Below are 15,014 nucleotides of genomic sequence, written 5' to 3'. Positions count from 1 at the left end.
AATTAGGGCCTTTTTGGCCTCCTCCTATTGCTTTGCGCCACGTGTCCTTGGGACACCTGGTGCTTTTTCATTGATTATTCTCTGACCCAGGTATTTTACCTGACCCATGTGCAATCACGTGGTAGCACATGGGTTTTGCTGAGTTGTCCACCTTTCATTGGCAGCTGTCAACATCAGCATATTCTTATTCCTTAAAAAGATACCTTCTGGACGGTTGTCTGACGTGCACAATCAAGGTTGTCCTTATCCTGATTTGGATAAGGACGAGGTTGATTATGTGCATGTGTGATATGCGCCTATCATGAGGATGTGCGAGGTCTTCTCTTTATTCTCACGCGCAGATGTTTCATGCGCAGATGTGATATGCACAAGCATGTGATATGCGCCACGTGCGGATGCGCCACGCGCAGATGTGATATGCGTGAGCATGTGATATGCGTCACGCGCGGATGCGTCACGCGCAGATGTGATATGCGTGAGCATATATGGTGCGTGAGCATGTGATACGCGTGAGCATACGTGATGCGTGAGCATATGTGATGCCTGAGCATATGTGATGCATGAGCATATGTGATGCCTGAGCATATGTGATATGCGCCATGCGCATAGGTTTTGGCTTTGTGCCTTCATAATATCTTGATTTCAAGCCTCTTGTCTATATCTTGTGGGTTGACCCGCCTTGCTCGGTGTTGAGGCGGGTACATACCTCTTCACCATGGTCACACACCTACAGAGTTGACTAAATGTATTGTGTTGTGTTACATGTTTCGTGTTAATTTGAAATGATGCATTTAACCAAATGTATAAACTTTTATAAAATCTAACATCACTTGAATATGTTTAATAAGTATGTTGGATGACATGACATGTTTAACACAATCAAACGTACTTAGGCGATCGAATAACATGACTCTCGGCTGTCGCGTCATACTTAACACCATCAAATACAAGTAGTTACATAACAAGAACAACACGTAGTTACAAAACACGAACATCACGACCTGTTTAACATGATTATTGACGCAAGTCATTAAACCCGATATATTAATTAATTAAAAAAAACGTTTAACATGGTAATGCATGCAAAAGTTAAATTATAATCAATATTCAATTATAGTATACATCATTCGAACCAGAAGAAACCAAGAAACCGATCTTTCCTCCTTTTAAGTTTTAGTCAAAGATGGCTCAAACAGGGTAGGACATGCCAAACATGGGAGCCAAGGCTTAAAGTTTAATATTTTAAAATGACTAAAGAGGGGTCATGTGATGCCAATACACATGTGTTCTCTGAAGTGCTTTATATATAAACCCTCCTCCACTCATTCGTATTCACAATACCCAAAACAACCATTTATTAAATTAACAAGTAACAAATTGCGTCACAACTTCCTTTTAGATAGCTAGCAAGCATGGAATCAATGATCACAACCGAGAACAAACCACACGTCGTCTTTATACCGTTTCCCGACCAAAGCCACATAAAAGCCATGCTCAAACTAGCACAACTTCTCCACCACAAGGGACTCGAGATAACCTTTGTGAACACAGACTTTATTCACGAACGTTTTCTTGAGTCAGCCGGCCCACATTGCCTTGACGGGGCTCCTGGTTTTCGATTTGAAACCATTCCCGATGGTGTTACTCGCAGTTCGGAAGCTAGCAACACTGTTATCAGAGATCTACTTATGGAATCTTTGGAAACTAAGTTCTTAGGTCGTTTTATTGACCTTGTGACTAAACTTCCAAACCCTCCGACTTGTATTATCTCGGATGGGTTTTTGTCGATTTTCGCAATCGATGCTGCGGAAAAACTTGGAATACCGATCATGTTGTGCTGGACACTTGCTGCCTGTGGGTTTATGGGGTTTTACCAGATCCAAGCTCTCATCGAGAAAGGATTTGCACCGATAAATGTTGGTTTTTTATGTGTCTATCTTTTAGTAACATACGTACAAAAAATATAAGATTTTTTCTGAACGTTTAAAAGATAGTAATAGTCTTTATCACATTTATGTTAATGAAAATATCTAAGTAACTTACACAAATGATCCTCAAGATTTGATATGAGTTATTTTCGTCGTTTAAGTTTTAAAAGTTGCATGTTCAGAATATTTGGTTTTCAATCTTGTAACATGTTTGAGTCAAATAGCATCCCTTGTGTTGGTAATACTAATGGGGATTGCTATCATGGAAATGTAAGTCTTGTGAGTTTCTCAGAGGGTTTCGTTGCCTTAGTAATTTAAATTGAGTTATACCAAAGGTCATTTGGTCAAGGAGCAGTCTCACGACTTTTCATATGGAAGGTAATGAGTTTCCTCTTATGAGTGGGCTAGCTGTGTACGTTGAGCCAACACATTAATTATGTTTTTTAGACGAAAGAATGATCCGTTTTCCAGTGTGATTCCGGATGTCCGGACGTTTGCTGTAAAAAAGAAAAAGGGAAAAAATAGAGTTAATTACATTCATAATCTCTATTTTAAAATGCTAGCTTAAATGGTGTTTTAATTATTTTATATATATACTTAACAGAAAAACTAATAAAAGTTAGTCTCAGATATAGAAACATTATTACATACTTAACATTTCACACTTAAATAGACGGGTATCTCACTAACTTTTGCAAATATTTGGAGTTTGTCATAGCTTCAATCCAAAGTATGGTGATTTAGTTGATTTATTTTTGTTTTTCTAATTAAAAGCCTGATCACAGTAGGTATTTTTTTCCAGGCTTTTAGGTATATGGTCTTAACTGATTTCTCATATATATTGTATGCGCAGATGAAAGTTACTTGACAAATGGGTATTTAGACACAACCGTCGATTGGTTTCCGGGATTGGAGGACATACGTCTTAAGGATTTCTCAATGGATTGGACCACTGACATCAATGACAAGCTTCTCAACTATACTAAGGACGCTCCCCAAAGGTCTCACAGAGTTTCACATCATATTTTCCACACATTCGACGAGTTGGAGGCTAATATTATCAAAGAATTATCTTCGATGTATGCACATGTTTACACCATCGGACCGCTGCAACTACTTCTTGATCAGATACCTGACGAAAACAAGCAAAGCGGACTAGGATACAGCTTAATGAAAGAAGAATCAGAGTGTTTGCAATGGCTTCAGTCCAAGGAACCAAGCTCTGTCATATTCGTAAACTATGGGAGTACAACGTTAATGTCATTAGAAGATTTGATAGAATTTGGTTGGGGACTTGCTAATAGCAACCACTATTTCCTTTGGATAATCCGGTCTAACTTAGTGACAGGGGAATCTGCGGGTTTGCCTCGTGAATTTGAGGAATGTATAAAAGAGAAAGGCTTTATTGCATGCTGGTGTCCACAGGAAAAGGTCCTGAACCACCCTTCGGTTGGAGGGTTCTTGACTCACTGCGGGTGGGGGTCCACCATCGAGAGCTTGTCAGCTGGGGTACCGATGATATGCTGGCCGTTTTGGTGGGACCAGTGGACCAACTGTAGATCTATATGTAAGGAATGGGAGGTTGGACTCGAGATGGGGCATAAAGTGAAACGGGATGAAGTTAGTAGGCTTGTACACGAGTTGATGGGTGAAGGAGGTCGCGAAATGAGGGACAAGGCCATAGAGTGGAAGGAAAAGGCTCGTGTTGCTACTGGTCCTAACGGTTCATCTACGCGTAACGTAGATGAAATGGTCAAGGAAACTACGGTGCTATCGCGAAGCTAGATGCGTGATTGTTCATTGTAGTATTTTGCTTCCTATTTAAGATTTAATAGTGCACTTATAAGTTTTGACCAACAGCTCAACTGGTTACTGACTTACTGTTTTAGGAAATTGTTCTGGATTTTGTTTTTAATGATAAAAAGCTTGAGTAAAAATCTTTGCTTCCTTAAATCATATGAAAATGAGCCACTACCACAAGAAATGAATATACAAATTAAAAACATGTCATCAACCTCTTGACTTTTTTCGAAGCAGGCGCCTAAGACAATTTACATTACTCAACTTTTAAAGAAAGGCTAGTTAATAATATCGATATTTTTGATATTGTGAATTTTATAAATTCAAATAAATAAACTTTAAACAAACTGAAAGAATATAAAAGTTTGTAAAAAAGCTGCAATAATTATTCATATACTAAGTTGAAGTATATTACAAAAGAGTTAAGTATGAAAAGTTAATGGATGAAAAAGAAATTTGAATTAATTATAAAACTTAATTTGGATTGAGGGTGAAATATTTTAAAAAAAAGTCGACTTAGGTTTACAAAGTAATTAAGGTGATCGACGTAGATATATATCAGCTGCCGTCATTTAATCCTTTCTATGGTCTTGTTCGTCATGTATATATTACTTTTGTTTTACTATAAAAGTTTATCTTAACAGCCGCCAATGTTACGACATCATACTACATCCATAATACAAAGACAAATTAACAATATAATGAACGTGTAAACCAATGAGACATCTTTACTTTTCTTCATTAGCAGTCTATGTATTAAGACCATACATATATGCATCAACCTCTTATGAAAACACACTTAGTAAAATATGGATACAAATGATACAACTAACAAAAGGCCTCATGCTATCTTTATCCCACTACCAGCACAAAGCCACATAAAGGCTATGCTCAAACTCGCACAAGTTCTCCATCACAGGGGACTCGAAATAACCTTCGTTAACACCGAGCACATCCACAAGCGTATGCTTAATTCTAGTGGTCGCCACGGCCTCGATGGCTCATCTGGTTTTAGATTTGAAACTATTCCTGACAGCATTCCTCGCAAATTCGAAGGTGATGATGGCTCAGAACTACTCCTGGACTACATTGAAACCTCCATCTTAACTCCGTTTCTTGATCTCGCCACCAAACTTTCAACTCCTCCTACTTGTATCGTCTCAGATGGCTTCATGTCGGCTTTTACCATTGATGCTGGACAAAGGCTTGGAATCCCCGTCATGCTCTACTGGACGGTTGCTGCTTGTGGCTTCATGGGTATTTACCAAATCCAATCGTGTAGGTCCCTGCGTAGGTGGATCTAACAACAATCTTTGGATCAACCAAACTTAGTACCAGCGGAAATCACACTAAGTCACCTAAGTGGTCTCGGATCTTGAGAGTTTATTTTCGGATATAGAAAGTTAGAGTGAGAGAGTGAAGGCTAGAGAGTAAGTATGTAGATAAGATATAATTTTTGGCAAAAGGAAGTGCTTCTCATGGCATGCTCCCTATTTATAGAGGAGCATGCATGAGAGATTTCTTTATTTCCGTAATGCTTAATGGGCTTGATTACAAGTTTTTCCCTTGGGCCATTACATACAAAATGAACTATTAAAGTCCAAGAGAAATAAAAACATTCAATACAAAAGACTAATATTAACAAAATGAGGTCTAACAATCTCCCTCTAGTTTTTAGTATTGAAAACCGTCGGTGTCGTATTCTATCCAGCCGTCCTCGGATAGTGAACCTTCAACAACTCTTTTAACAAACTTGTTGAAGGCTTCAACTATCCGGTCTATGCTCTGACGACCGATGTCCTCGACGGTTCCCAGGGGTGAGTTGTAGAGCTTCTTCACATCTTCTATATGCAGCACCATTAGCTTGTGCTCGTCAAATATACGGATCTCAGGCAGATCTTTGTAGTGTATGACGGCCTCCCCTGTCGTGTTATCGAATTTCTAGCCAATGAAGTCGGAGGATGTTAGGAATATAGGGCTCACCATGGTAGATGATATGATAGTCCTTTGGTGCCCTGTATCTCCACATTGTTCGTGGCTCTCCGGTGGCTGGGTCTATCTCTCTTAGGTTCTTGTACTTGAGACCCTTATTTAGCTCGAAATCTTTGTAGTCCACTTTCGATTGACGATGTAGATAATTTGGGACCCAACTTTCTAACGTACTCCCAACCGCACCATGGCCTAGAGCTTTTCGGAGATAGTTAATGTCAAGCTCTGGTAACGTCTTTAGCTCGCGGTGATTGAGATAAATCAGATCGCCGCTATATCGTCTGATTGCCCAACAATTGTTCTCCTTATTATATTTCGCGTAAACGATCAGCGAACCGTCATGGTAAGGATAGTTGAGCTCGCGGGTACATGCACGACTTGACACAATATGAGTCTTTCTCTTCTTCTTTGGTGGTTCCTGTGTCAAGTCGGCGGTTGGATCGGAGACGGGATCAGCGGTAGGAGTCTCTGAAGTTTGAACTTGAGCTGGAGGTGTATCTGGATTTGGCGAGTAGTTGATGTAGTCGTCTTCTACTGTATCCTCCGTTTTAGTTGTAATGTACTGCTCCAAGTCCTCTCCTGCTTCAATAAAGGCTTCCAACATACCTGCAAAATCACCTTCAGGGAATATCTCTTTGTACATGTCACTGATCTGTGTGTCGTGTTCCCTGACTTTGCCAGCTGAATCATGGGCAGCAGGGTCTTCATAATCATGTTGAGTGGGTAGAGGTGATTGAGTGTTAACTCCACCTCCACCTCCTGCTGCCCCGTCCCCTCCGTCTTCTCCATCTCCACCATCATCATCATCATCATCATCGTCGTCGTCGTCGTCATCATCATCATCATCATCATCGTCATCATCATCATCGTCGTCATCATCGTCATCAAAGCTTTCGTGCACGTTGTCGTCCTCATTGTCTTCACCACCATCATCATCGTTTTCCTCATCATCATCATTTCCACCACCAATACCACTAGACTGGCCGCCCTGTTGTACCAACCGACCAACAGTCACCTCTTCTTCAGACGCCACAACTTGAACTCTTCGCATAGCCATATCAGGACCTGCGGTAGGCTGAGATCCACCAGCCTGAGAAGCTTTACCAGACCTTCTCCAACTCCTGAAAACGGTATCAAGTCGATCCTCCAGACCATGAAAGTCATTTTCATGAATACCCATAAGGTCTGAGGCCGCTTGATACTTGCTCACCAGTTCTTCATTTGTTTTCAGTTGAAGCTCATTGAGATGATCATGCTCCTTCACTTTTGCTTGAATTGCCTCCATCTCGGCTCTGAGTGTCGCATTCTCAGCCATAAGTGTATCGAGGGAGGCAGATGATGCTAGTTGATTCTCTAAATTTGTGACTCTGGAGTTTGTAGCCTCACATTCAACATCCCACTTCCTCGTCGCATCTTCGATCTTCTTGTTAAGACTTGTTCTGAGCGCTTGCACTTGGTAAGTTTCTCTCTAATGAGGTCATTCTGTCTCCAAGCCTTGAATGATCTGCTCTCAAATTTGCGTTCTTAGAGGCTTCATGGTTCATTAGCACCTGCAAATTCTGGATTCGGGTATGGAAAGTATTTGTCAGCAATCTTTGATTTTCAGCAAATGCATCGCTTGCCTCCTTCTGCTCTTCCAATACCCTTATCCTCTCCCTTAGAGCTGCCTTCTCTTTCTCATCCTCAATCGCTTTCTGTTTCATATCTTTAATGAACTTGAGGAGCGTTATTTCTCGTTCCGCCCTTTTTGCGTTGGATTCCTCCACTGCGATGATCCTATCGAGGATAGGATCGGCGTATACTGGAGGTGTCGAAGACTTCCCTCGGGCAATGGGTTTAGGTGAAATAATAGTGGATGGTGGTGTGATAGACACTGTGGGTGGTGAGGTTACTTGCAAAGGTAAGGTAATGGATTGGGTAAGGTTTGGTGAAGTTGTATAGGTAGGTGGTGTTGGTTGTTTGGCAGGTGGTGTTGTGGATTGGGGTGGTGAAGTTATAATGGTTTGGCTCCATAAGCTGGTTGTTTGGATTGGTGAGCTGAAGATAGGGGATGTGAAGATTGAGGTAGGTTGTGTAGGTGGTGTGGTTATGGATTCTGTTTGAATGGGTTCAGTCGGTGTAGATGATCGTGGTTGGTCTTGAGGTGGTGAGAGTGGTATTTGGGGTAGGAAGGTCGATATTGGTTGGTCTATTGGAGTGGGTTCGGGTGAGGATTCGGGTGAGTCGTGGAGTAAGGTTTTGGTTTTCTTAGATTTTGCTTTCTTTTTGGTCTTTGGCTTCTTGTAGGTAGGGATCTGGATTTTGGTTACATCTAAGTCCTTGAGGGCTTTGGCTAGGGCTTCTTTGGTGATTATGTGTTGGTCAGAGGGTTTATCTTGAGAGGGAATCTTGACAACGAGCTTGGGAGCCTTCTTGGAGTCTCCAAGCTTTCTCAGACGCTTTAAGGGCGGCTGGTCTTCCTCTTCCTCCTCGAAATCAACAACCTTGCCCTTTTCAGTATCCTTCCTCTTTAGATCATGCTTGACTTTCGTGCGTTCCTCAGGAGGCTCATCAGACGAATCTTGTTCTGCCTCAACCTCTGGCTCATCATCCTCTTCACTCTCAACAGACTGATCACCCGCAGCCTCAGTTTCCTCAAACAAATCGAACTTAGGACCCGGCCTTGGTCCCTTATACTGATATCTCCTTCCTTTGGTGCTCAGCAACGCACCAAAAATTGAAGTCTTGATCTCATTCACATGATAGGGCTCGAGAAGTGACTTCTTGTCCTTAGCTTTCTTTGACCCCGGCCTTGGAACATCTGGAATCAAATCATCTAAAAGCATTTGTACAAATCTTGGGTACATAAGCCATGTAGCCTCACTCCTGATATTTCCCAACATACATAGGAATATCCTCCTAGAGTAATTAAACTCCTCCCGAATCGTTAGTGCAGGCATGATACGAACCTAGTCAACCCTCATGCTGTCGAATCCCCCACGAATATCCGCAAAGCAATGAGTGACGATGTGGAAAAGAAATCTCCAAAATGGCGGGAGATGTTTCTTCTCGAGGCTCTTCCATTCGGTGTCGTATCCCATATGTATAACAAACTCAACCAAATTCTTTTTGTCTCCCTTCTCATATTTATAATCTGGTTCGTCAGCAATCTTTAACACCCGTCTAATATCTGCTTCAGTAATAGTCAACTCTTTTCCGGCAACCCTTATTGTAAAGGATAGAAAATCTATAAGACCTCGAATCCCGGGAATCCTACAGTTGGTATTCATACAAAATGCTTAGAAAAATACTTAAACTCGAAAACAATTCATTCCATTAAAATAACCAATTCAGAGTATAATTCAGCGGAAACATAATTAATAAAACAAGTACCCAAAACCTGGGAATTATGACCGAAACCAAGTTGAAATGTATTTAATAAAACTTTTAAAAAGAAATGTTTAATATTTAAATCTTCCATCCAAGTATGCCCTTCACCGTCCAAGTAGCTTCATGCACGTCCAAGCGGTAAGACATTCTCCTCCTAACCTGAAACTCACACTAACATGCACACAAAGTCAGCTTGAGCTGAGTGAGTTTAAGTTTTAATAAATAACATCAATAATTAATAATCATAATAGTCATTCCAAGGATTTTAAAAATAAATGGGATACATCAGCTAGGCCATAATCATCAACAAATAATCATCCTCATATATATATACATATATAAACATCTTTATATTCACATCCCTATATATATATAAACATCTTTATAATCACATTCCTATATAAATATATATATCAACATCTTTATAATCACATCCCTATATATATATATATAAACATCCAAGTAATAACATCAGGGTCGAGCACACGTACAACCCAACCACGTAACATCTCATCCAACGTATGCAAACACAAAGTAGGCATACGTAACATCCGTAGTCGATAATGACTACTAACATCGCCAAATATTGGCCATACAATAATACATACGTACATAAGATAATATCATCTCAAGGCCTACCCTATACAAGGAAGCCCATCCAAAATAATTTTAAACAATTCATCAAGCAAAATCGCTTAGGTGTGCATGCTAGCCCAAAATCTTAAAAGAGTAAAAAAGGGCATCATGAACTCACCTAACACAAGACACGAATTCACCACGAGCTAGATAATCCCTAAGAAATCCCAAAACTCAAACACCTGTCGGTTTACATACAAGCATTACAATAGACATCGAAAGGACTCGTTTATCCTACGAGACGTTCTAACAAGGTTCGAGTTACCTAAAGCCTCGACCTCATCAAACTCAATCATAACAGCCCGTGGGGCCTTACATTCACCAACACGACCCTTAGATACTCCCGAAATAAAGAATTCCCAATTTACCCCGGAAGCACCAGGTGACACTAACACGCGCGTTTAAGAGTTGTTTAGGCCGTTAACATCCAACTCAGCCCCGTGTGGACCCAATATGATAAAATCACAGCCAACAAGTCCACACGACGCTACACGAGTCAAATGGGTTGGTAACTCGCAAGTACAACGCACCAACTATTCAATAAACGCAATTACGCGTTGTACCGACCCGTTTGAGTAACCGACAACCAATTCAGCCCCATAACTTATAAAAATGATTTTTCAACAGTCCGTACATCAAAACAAGTCCCATGAGCTGAATTGGTCGTTAATCACTTGAACCCTCGCGTTAAACGCATCAAACTACAATTGTAGTCAACCGAACACTAACAATCAAGCTACAACTAGTTGACCAATCTAACGAACACCAATGAACATGATTTTTAAGTATGATATACGGGACATACCTAGGAAGATTGTGGTGCAAAAACTCACTTCAAACAGCCCCGACAAGAACAAAATTGAACATCCACCGGTTAAGCCTAAAACGAACTTATCGATCAATAACAAGTAAAACGTGCAGATTTTAGCATGCGAAGATGCATTTAATTACATAGGATAACCTTTGAAATAAATTATTAAATTTTTTACCAGACTTTAATAAATGTCTTAGGTTTATAAAAAATATTTTTATTATATTTTTCTAGTGGACACAAAATTATAAAAATTCCTCCAACACAGAAAGGTACGTGCAGCTATTTCAGTGCGCAACAAAATGGTTTTATTTTTATAAAATTCATTATCGAACCAAATTAAACGATTCCAATTGGGGTTTGATTCTTAACTCAAATATTAAGTTCCAGAAGTGGAACCAACTAATTTGGACTTGTTGAAAAAGAGTTATGATGTCGGGAAGACAGACCATAATCCGTCATCCCGCATCAGCTTTGACACTCGATCTTATAAATTCATAAAAACCATTCAAATCTCGTCCAAAAATTACATATTATAATTTTCTGGAAACTAGACTCAAAGTAGAACATTATGGAAACAAGAATGGATAAAAAAATGGATTATCATCGCGTTAAAGACCCTACAATAAACATATACGAATCTGTCAAGAAACTGTTATCATCAAAACTCAACCCTAACGTGTTCGATAACGGGTTTAATGGTGAAAAAACTTGCATGGATGTTAGACTAACCTTGAATTGAAGTTTTACATCCTAATATTGGCTGCAAAAAGAAAAATGAAGGCTTTGAGCTGCTCCCCTGGTTGCGATCGGCTGGAACAAAGAGGAGGGCTAGTGTTTTGTTAGTATATTATAAAAGTTACACTCTAGCCCTTGAGTTGAAAGGATGCAGCAAATCTTGGATGAAAAGTAAGTTATTTTAACATACCGGGATGACGAGAGTGTCCCCGAGAAAGGCCAGATAAACCCCGAGGGATGTACATACTTTACATGCTTTTAAATCATTGAACCGAAAATTAACGGGTGTTACAAGTCCACCCCCTTACAATGGGATTCGTCCCCGAATCCCGATGCGATAGGAACAACTGCGGATAGAGTTTCATCATCTCATCTTCGGACTCCTAAGTAGCCTCGGAACACAATAGGCCTCCGCCTTTTGTCTGCATAGGACTTTTGACTATCCTGAGCGGCCTTCATGAAAACCTTAATTTTACCGAGTTTCTCAGTCGTAGCCTCAACCACCTCTAAACTACCCAACTATTTCTGACCAATGGAACCCCAACAGACCAGAGTCCTACACCTCCTACCATACAACATCTCAAACGGTGGCACCCCAATCGGGGCGTGATAATTGTTATTATAAGAGAACTCGACTAATGGTAAATGACGATCCCAACTACCACCATAATCGATAACACAAGCCCGCAACATATCCTCAAGAGTCTGAATGGTCCTCTTGGACTGACCATCCGTCTGCGGGTGATAAGCGGTACTAATGAGGAGTTTGGTACCCATCTCCTCATGTAACTTCTTTCAAAACCTGGAGGTAAAACGCGTATCCCTATCCGAAACAATAGACACAGGCACCCTGTGCCTAGAAACAATTTTACGAATAAAACACCGGGTTTAAGAATAAGCTGATAAGATTTTACACGAATGGGTTTCGGTCTCTCCTTCCGGCTCAACGCGTTGGCTACCACGTTAGCCTTACCTGGGTGGTACATAATCTCCAGATCATAATCCTTAATCAATTCCAACCATCGACGCTGCCGCATATTCAGTTCCTTTTGTTCGAAGAAATACTTTAAGCTCTTATGATCGGTATAGATAGCACAAGGAACACCGTACAAATAATGCCCCCACAACTTAAGCGCAAACACAAACGCTCCTAGTTCTAAATCGTGAGTAGGATAATTCGCCTCATGAGGCTTTAACTGCCGTGAGGCATAAGCGATGACTCGGCCTCGCTGCATCAGAACACACCCAAGCCCCTGGTAAGAGGCATCAGAATAAACAACCAGATCGTCAGCGCCATCGGGTAATGCTAAAATTGGGGCATGCGTCAACCTGTTCTTTAATTCGAGAAAAGCCTCCTCCTGCTCGGTACCCCAAACAAACTTAACACTCTTCTTAGTCAACTTGGTCAATGACGAAGCAATTTTCGAAAAGTCGGGAATGAAGCGGTGGTATTACTCCGCCAAGCCCAGAAAGCTATGAATTTCGGATGGAGACTTGGGAGATTCCCATTCGTTTACGGCTTCCACCTTTGCTGGGTCAACCAAAATACCACTCGGGTTAATAACATGACCCAAGAACTGAACCTCGCGTAACCAAAAAGAACACTTAGAAAATTTCGCATACAACTTGTTCTTCGTAGAGCTTCCAAAACTTCCGTGAGATGACCGGCGTGATCGGATTCGCATTTGGAGTACACAAGAATGTCGTCGATGATCACAATAACCGAACGATCGAGCATCGGCCTACACACCCGGTTCATAAGATCCATGAACGCAGCCGGTGCGTTGGTTAAATCGAAAGACATCACGAGGAATTCATAATGCCTATATCGAGTGTGGAAGGCAGTTTTAGGGATATCTTCCTCACGAATTTTCAACTGATGATACCCGGACCTAAGGTCGATCTTCGATAACCAACTAGCTCCTTGGAGCTGATCAAATAAATCGTCGACCCTTGGGAGAGGGTACCGATTTTTAACAGTGAGTTTATTCAATTCACGGTAGTCAATGCACATCCGCATGCTACCGTCCTTCTTCTTAACGAATAGGACCGGGGCACCCCAAGGTGAGATGCTCGGTCGAAGGAAGCCCTTGTCGAGCAAGTCTTCCAATTGAGCCATAAGTTCTTTCATTTCATTCGGTGCTATACGGTAAAGGGATCGAGCAACGGGTTTGGCACCCGGTACAAGGTCTATCTGGAACTCGACCTCACGATCCGGCGGCACATCTGATAAATCATCAGGAAATACATTGGGGAATCCCGAAAAATAGGAACATCACCGACAGTAGCCACCGCGGTTTTCACATTTATAACATACGCTAGATACGCCCTGCACCCCCGCTGCATCGGTTTCCTCGCCTTAAGCATAGATATGAAATGTGGCGTAGCACCATTCCGATCACCGAAGACCGTAATTTGGGTCCCATCAGGGGCCCTCAGACGTACAAGTTTCTGACCACAAACGATCTGAGCATCAACATTGCAAGCCAATCCATCCCAAGCACCACATCGAAACAGCCAAGCGACATCAAGTATAACCGCACCGGAAATCTATACCCAGACAACTCGATGGAACAACCCTGAATAGCCCTAGACACGGAAACGGACTTTCCTACGGCGACCTCAACTTCAAACACATCGACTACACGCTCAAGTAATTCATTCAACGTAGAACAGAAAGCGGTAGACACAAGACTTCTACTGGCACCCGAACGCAATAAGATCGAAGCTTGTAATTCATCAAGTAAAAAGGTATCTAGGATAACATTACGCTCCTACTTAGCTAAACAGTTGCACATACATCCTTGAAGGAGCGAGGAATTTAAGTGGTCAAGTACCATGGAACCCCGAGTGACAGCATGCTACGCCTCAGCTAAACAATTACGCGCAAAGCGTTCGAGAGGATGGGAAATGAACAGGAGAATTTAAGGAATGAGATGAACTTTAACGCTAACGGCACGAGAGTTAGCCATATCCTATCCCTACAAAGACGGAACTCTAACATAGTCAGACACAAATAGTATTCAGAACATGGAAGGTAAAGGTAAACTGCCAATAACGTTGATCAAGTGTTATTAATCGTTTACTTCGCCGGCCCGTCCTAAGCACCCCATGGCCCTAACCACATTAGCATTCTATCTAACACTTAAACAATTAATCACATACTGGAACTTTAAAATTCAAGGGAATGACTAACAATTAAAGTTACCTCTTGGCGTGCAGCTACTCGTGGTGGGCATACTAGTCTTTTCCTTTACAGTTCGAGTCCAAGCATTCGGGGATGCTTGGATCTCTCGAAGCATGGCTCTGATACCAACTTATAAGACCTCGAATCCCGGGAATCCTACAATTGGTATTCATACAAAATGCTTAGAAAAATACTTAAACTCGAAAACAATTCATTCCACTAAAATAACCAATTCAGAGTATAATTCAGCGGAAAATCATAATTAATAAAACAAGTACCCAAAACCCGGGAATTATGCCCGAAACCAAGTTGAAATGTATTTAATAAAACTATTAAAAAGAAATGTTTAATATTTAAATCTTCCATCCAAGTATGCCATTCACCGTCCAAGTAGCTTCATGCACGTCCAAGCGATAAGGCATCTTCCTCCTAACCTGAAACTCATACTAACATGCACACAAAGTCAGCTTGAGCTGAGTGAGTTTAAGTTTTAATAAATAACATCAATAATTAATAATCATAATAGTCATTCCAAGGATTTTAAAAATAAATGGGA

The 15,014-nt window shown here is 41.0% G+C and overlaps 1 protein-coding gene and 1 pseudogene across 1 annotated transcript; both read left to right on the top strand.

The window, feature by feature from the left end:
- Nucleotides 1-1,410: 1,410 nt before the first annotated feature.
- LOC143581735 (UDP-glycosyltransferase 85C2-like) lies at nt 1,411-3,713 on the top strand. Its single transcript, XM_077064446.1, has 2 exons — nt 1,411-1,920; nt 2,782-3,713. Exons 1-2 carry the CDS (start codon nt 1,413-1,415, stop codon nt 3,711-3,713), a joined length of 1,440 nt encoding a protein of 479 aa, XP_076920561.1. The 5' UTR covers nt 1,411-1,412.
- Nucleotides 3,714-4,502: 789 nt separating this feature from the next.
- The window catches only part of LOC143581728 (UDP-glycosyltransferase 85C2 pseudogene), a 39,622-nt pseudogene continuing 29,110 nt past the window's right edge, over nt 4,503-15,014 (top strand).

The sequence above is a fragment of the Bidens hawaiensis genome, unplaced genomic scaffold (genome assembly GCF_021521415.1).
Source record: "Bidens hawaiensis isolate Kalapana, Puna unplaced genomic scaffold, B.hawaiensis_p1.1 tig00031154_1, whole genome shotgun sequence".
NCBI lineage: Eukaryota > Viridiplantae > Streptophyta > Magnoliopsida > Asterales > Asteraceae > Bidens > Bidens hawaiensis.
Note: the sequence above shows the minus strand (reverse complement) of the source record. Positions and strands in the feature narration are given on the sequence as shown.